General features: G+C 35.6%; 1 protein-coding gene across 1 annotated transcript; it reads right to left on the reverse strand.

Moving 5' to 3' along the window:
• Positions 1–2375: 2375 nt before the first annotated feature.
• On the reverse strand, positions 2376–5624 carry LOC143601577 (putative 2' cyclic ADP-D-ribose synthase BdTIR). The gene is made up of 2 exons (XM_077078958.1): positions 5131–5624; positions 2376–2457 (listed from the first exon to the last, which is right to left on the reverse strand). The coding sequence occupies exons 1-2, from the start codon at positions 5622–5624 to the stop codon at positions 2376–2378; spliced, it is 576 nt and encodes a 191-aa protein (XP_076935073.1).
• Between the last annotated feature and the right edge of the window lie 984 nt (positions 5625–6608).

Consider the following 6608-nt stretch of genomic DNA (forward strand, 5'->3'; position numbering starts at 1 on the left):
AGAGTACGGAACCAATCACGCCCTTCATGGGCAGCTGTAACAACATCTGGAAGGCAAGAGTTAACCGGACGTCGGATCATGGCAACGGGAACCACGTCCTCAGAGATCCAAAAGAATTTACAGCGCCAGTCGGAGGGCACCTTCTCGACCCCAATACTTCAGTCGGAGAACCCTTGGCAGGAATACCAACCATCGCGGATGGCAAGACGGTAGAAAACCAGAAATCGATCAACATGCGGCACTAGGTTGCGTGCTATACATACGAATTCATAATGTCGAATTCGCATCACAGCACGTGGATGCAGTTGGGACAAATGAATTCCGTAGGCGGTTAACAAATTCATAAAGAATTTCGTCAAGGGAAGACGAAAATTCCCACAGGTAAAGTAGTCGGCATAAACAGCTATTTTACCAGGTGGAGATAAACTAGCTATAGAACCCGGTGAGGGAAATTCCGGTTCCCACCCCGGTGGAATGTCAGACGTCTCTAGTAATCTTTCATACTCAGAGTAGTCCCATGAGATCTCTAGCTCATCAACTTCTATTTGAACATTCGACATTGCAGGCGATTTCGGTATAAGGGTTATGGAGAAATTTCAAAGCTCTAAATCAGAAGGAGAACAAAGAAGGAAAAAACAAAGGCGATAAAGCATCAATAGGAATTTTTCTCTTCCTTTTATACCCATCGCAATTAATACGATGGGATATGAACAGTGGAGAGAGAAATACAATACCTAATCGCAGATCGCCACGTCACGCGGGAAATTCGAAAAAAGGGAAAAAGTTGTACAGTCGGGTACAGTAACAGCCGTCAAAAACGTCTTGTCACCTGCACACGCGCCTGCGAGTGATCAACTTGTCCTTTTTCATGATTATCCACAACAACAAAAGATATTTCTCACCAACTTGCAAAATTAAAAATCCCCAAATCCACGATTAAGTCCAGAATTTCACTTGCATAAAATACTTCACACGGAAGAAACACTGGACTATGGGGACTTATAGAGGTAGGGTACCAAAAGGACCCAAATACCCGTAAGAAATACCCTCGGGTCAATCAGAAGTCCCTCATAAGGCACCCGCGGAGCATATAAACCATCCGCATAATCATCTGAGGAAGAAACACCCTCATAGCACATGCGGAAGCTTCACAGCACCCTCAAAAGTCACCCGCATGAAGGAATATCCTTCCGCGTAAATAACTACAAGGTAATGCTTCGAGACAGCTGTCAATAACCAATTACCTTCTAGAAGACTTGCCAATATGCTTTCTTAGGCAATACGTGACCCTTCAGCCAATTAGCTAGTGACTTGTGACAAGGCCGTTATAACCGTGCACATGGCCAATGTTACCCCATCAACCAATAATAAAGCGACAGGTGTCCAGGTTGTTATACATGCACATGCAGCGTATAAGTTAAACCTATCATATAAGGACACGCGTCCAGACGGTTATGAGGTATCTTCTAAAGGGACAGCTGGCCCAATCACTTCATGGCACCCTCCGGCTATAAATACCCTCTCAATCATCATGAGGTATATTCATTCACCATCACTGTACTCTCTCAATTTACTTAAGTACTTTATCTCTTCATCAGAACGGTACTTATTCTCACACCGGAGGGTGGTTATGGGAAGACCCCCCACCTTGTCCTTCCCGTAATGAGCTCACCGTGTTCTGTTTTGCAGGATCCACGTCACCGGACTTTGGGGATTGTATTCATATCGTATTGGCCGTAACCGTATCCTACCTTGTGGATTTATTGGATCTTGGACCCATCAGTGGGAAGTAGATCCGTGTTTCTTCACCTAGGTCCAACACACTCAACTCAAAGCAAAGTTATGACCTAGAGTGGTTCTTAAAAACACTTTTCTGAAACATTTTAACAAGTTCAAAATTTTGAAGTAGTCTCCAAGATAGCATTCCAAGATGTTTGATTTGTTTCTAATTTCTTTTCGCTATGTAAAAAATCCTCTGCTTGATAACATGTCTGCTTGAATGGCTGATATTATACGTTTATTTTAAGTCGGGCCTAATTAACAAAAATCACCAATAAACATATATTATTAAAGGCTAAAAAGAATAAGTTCATAACAAACGCTTTCAACATTCTATTGAGTATTGAAGATCGACATTACATGAAGCAAAAAATAACAAAATAACGAATTAGTGAAAGAACATAAAAAAATAGACTTCCTATGTTTAAATTGATGTGATAAAATTAATATACAAAGCTTTTGATTAATTAACACAATGAATATTATTTAGTTTTGTTTATACTGTATGTCAATTGAATTACGTGTACAGGTAATGGTTAACTGTTTTGGTCAATATATATTGGCAACGGGTAACTTAATTGAATGATCGATTTTTACTATTCTTGATGTTGCTCTTCCACCTCTATTATGTTTTGGATAATCGCTTCTGTCGCAGTCGTTAGAAATCCCGGCTTGTCCCTGCATTTATCAGACGAAATCTAGTTAGAAAAAATCATTATGAACCCTAAACATCATGTAAAAGCAAACTATGCATTATAACGTAGAATGTTGAAATTAACATACTATTCGCATTATGAGCTAAATATTCATTGATGCATTTTGACTTATATTGTTCAATTCTTAAGAGCATGAATTATTACATTATATGCACAGATTTGGATGCTTCATACAGTATGCATCAATATCGATCCAAACACCATGATGGACTGTTGTTTTTACAGTTGAAGTCGTAAAACACCTAATAAGTAATCAATTCTTTAGTTAAATTGTAATTTCTACATGTACATTTTAGTTAAATAAACTTAAGGGCGGTTTGACTTTAAAAAAGATAAGTCGAAGCTTCAGACTCTTAACGTACATATTTATGACTTGACTACATTCGATTATTCATATTCCTCTCAGATGTACAAACTGGATGTGATTAGGTGATTTGGTGATTTAGGGTTTAATTAAGTTTAGTTTTTAGTTTTACCAAGGAGACAAATTAATAATCAATATATACTTCGAAGAAATTTTATTTACTAATATGTGTGATTATTTATCCTTTAGTCTACACTGAGTGGCAAAAATAAGTATGCACAAGATGAGATGGAATGGTCATGAGGTGAAAATTTGGTACGAAAACACCGCCTCACCCTTTGATACCGATTAAAATGATCTTGGTTCAGCAAAACTTTGTCGTTTATCTAGAAAGCTATAATAATACTATATTCTAGCTTATTATTAGTATAGTGTTATCGTTACATTTATCATCATTATCATATTATAATTTTATATGGTTGTTGGACGACCGGCTATGTCATACAAAATGGATTGTTGGGCTATCAAGAATACACATACGAGAAAGTTGGAGGTATTAGAGATGATGATATTGAGGTGGATGTGCATGTACATAGAGATTGATCGAATAAGAAATGAGTTTTTCGAGAGAATTAAGAAGTTGCATGTATCTCAATAACTCAATAAGATAAAGCAGAATTGATTGGGATGGTATGGCCGGGCACGTGAAAAAGAGACAGGTGATGACTCGTGTGAGAACTATGGAAACCCATAAGTGTGGAGGAGAAAGATAGACCTAAACTGATGGCCGGATTAGGCATGATTTAATTGACTTACACCTCTTAAAAGACACGGTCGGGGATAGGAGCTCTTGAAGACGTTGTATTAGGTTATGGACTATATGGAGAGGGTATGGTTTTAGATCAATTTTGTCATGGGGGTCTTAGCTTTTTTTTTTTTTTTTTGCCTTAGCTTTAGATCGAGACTTGTCTTACTGTTGTTTTAAGAGCATTGGATTAGGGGTCAGGCTCCTTTTGCATGTTTATATGCTTGTTTATGTGTAGCTACATTATTTTGTGTTTCACTGTATGTTAGCAATATTGTACCTTGTGCATGAGTAGAACTCTTGTATGATGATCGGCTATGATGTTCTTTACTACGTGTATTAGAAGCTACTATTTCATACTTAAAAGGAATATTATATTTTAATAATCCCTATTAAATGGTATTGGCCGATAATAATCCCTATTCATTTTATCGCCACTGGCGGTCCAAAATTCAAAAAAGTTGCCCCCCCAATGGTCCCCCGTTAAAAAGGACTTAACGACGTTATATTTTTTTCCGAATTTCAAACTAACTTTTTAGGGGCTATTAATCGGAAGGAAGATACGAGCCGAATGATATAAAACTTAGCTCCAAACAATGATCTAAACGACTTGATTTTGGTTAATTGTAAGTTCAAACACCCGAATTGAAGCATTGCTTCGTCATTTTGAAGCACTGGTTCGAATTAAGTTTTACACTAATCGACTCGTATCCTCCTAACGATCAAAAGCCCTAAAACATTGGTTTGATATTCAGAAAAAACTATAACGCCGTTAAGTCATATTTAACGGGGGACCATTGAGGACCAACTTTTTTTAATTTGTGACCGTCACTGGCAATAAAATGAATATGGATTATTATCGGCCAATACCATTCAATAGGGATTATTAAAATCCAATATTTTTACTTAAAATGATTTTCTTGTTGCTATACTATAGTATAGCATACAAAAAAATAGAAAGAAATTGTTTCGAAATCAATGTCTCAGTTGAAGCACTTTCTCTATTCTATAGGGTACATGTAAAGTTTCTCAAAACCACAATTTTATAGACCGTACAACAGCTTGTAACGGGTGCATTTGTTTCTTTTTCATATGATGTTTAATTATTATTGATATATTTGCATTATAATATTTTTATGATTTTATATTTTATAAATTAGTATATTTTATTACCATTATTATTATATTTATTATTCTTAAAATTATATTATAATATTAGTTATTGTTTTTTTTATCATTGTATTATTATATTATTTTTATTTTTTATCATATCATTATTATCATGATATATTTAATGTTAAAAACTTGAAACATGGATTAGAATGACTGAGATGAAAAATGAATGTATTTCAATGGTTTTGAGATGTGTGAGATGAAATGAAAAAAAAATAAAAATTTAGAACTGACAATATGAAGAATGTATGTGATAATCTTCCCATGGTGTGAGAATGTATGTTATTTGCTTTTACAAAAAGAGTTTGATATTGGAATGGTGAATTTCAATTTTAGTCATGTAGTACACTTACCCACTTGACGAATTGAAGGTTAACCCAACAGTGTACTTAGCCTCCTCGAGTGCCCATTTGAACCTATCTAATTCATGTTTAGAGTACCTCCAGTGGTCTTTAACCATAAGCTCAGATGGTTTAACATCACAAAAAACTGGCATAACCGTCTTCTTAGCCTCCGTAATGCGCGCCAACTCATCCAGACAAAAATAAGATTGACAATACCGTGGAGAAAAAACCACAATCCCGACTTTACATTCGGTGATTGCATTGTCGATTTTTTCTGACAGTTTATCTCCTGGTTTCATAGTTTTGCTGTCCAAGAAAGGCCTTATATTTGCCCGCATGAGATGATTATATAAAAGCCCGACAATGTTCTTCTTGGTGTCGATCCCGCGGTGGTTGATAAACACATCACACCGTAGCTGCCGCCCTAAGGATGCGGTTGGTGGTTTTTGCTGTTGGAGGATGTTGCAGTAGATGCTTCTGGCTGAGGAGATTGATTGTTGCATAGGGTTAGAAAAGATGAGTACGTGAAGTTTTGTAATTTGTACTTTAGTGTGTTTTTATTGTTGGATTGTCTTGTGGAAAATAAATGAGTATTTATAGATCGTCGAACATAAACAAAACATGAACCTTGAATATTTCGAAGACAAATCTTACATGTGAGGGTGGTTCTTGGACTTCAAGAAAATCATGGTAAAGGGTTTGAATATCTGGAATCTTTCGGTATTACAAAGTGTTTGTTAAGGGCCTTCAAACACGGTTCACAAAACAATTTAATTAAAGGCGTACTGAAATCTTTTATGTATTATACTTTTCTACGTCAACAAAATGCAAACTTTATTGTTATTATTATTTTTTTAGTTCTTTTAAAAAGAGTATAGAACGTTGGTTTTCGAAAACTACTAAAAAACAATTCTTTTTGTTCGTCTATAATTAGAGTTATCGCATGAGTATTAGAGTTTTATAGTAATGAACATCACCATATGTAAGTACGTGTAAGGGTGGCAAACCCAATCCAAATGGATTGTTTTGGGTCAAGATGGAAAACTTTAGAAGTAAAATGATAAAAATTCTTCAAGTGGGCCAGGATGGGTTGAAAATATACAAGTGAGTTTCATTTATAGGTTAAAATTGGTCAAAACAAAATATCAAAGTTATCCAAAATTTATCTATTTCAAAATACCCAAACTATCATGTGCGAAACAAAACTTATCTGAAACCCAAAAAACGATCAAAACGAAACAAAAACCCCGAACTGACTAAAACGAAACAAAAACGACCAAAACGAAAAAAAACGAAATGAAACCGAAAAACTGACAAAATCGAAACAAAAAAAGTGAAATGCAACCGAAAAGCTAGCCAAAACTAAACAAAAACACCGAATCGACCAAACTGAAACAAAATTGAATCGAAATAGAAAACCGACCAAAACGAAACAAAAAAACCGATATGAAACCGAAAAGTTGATCAAAACGAAACAAAAAAAGCAA

This window comes from Bidens hawaiensis, unplaced genomic scaffold (genome assembly GCF_021521415.1).
Source record: "Bidens hawaiensis isolate Kalapana, Puna unplaced genomic scaffold, B.hawaiensis_p1.1 tig00056776_1, whole genome shotgun sequence".
Lineage (NCBI taxonomy): Eukaryota > Viridiplantae > Streptophyta > Magnoliopsida > Asterales > Asteraceae > Bidens > Bidens hawaiensis.

Excerpts from the sequence above, each read along its gene's own strand:
- LOC143601577 (XM_077078958.1), bottom strand. The coding sequence starts at position 5,624 with ATGCAACAATCAATCTCCTCAGCCAGAAGCATCTACTGCAACATCCTC. Across the intron at positions 2,458-5,130 it reads ACCTTCAATTCGTCAAGTGG|GGACAAGCCGGGATTTCTAA; the intron begins GTAAGTGTACTA and ends TGATAAATGCAG.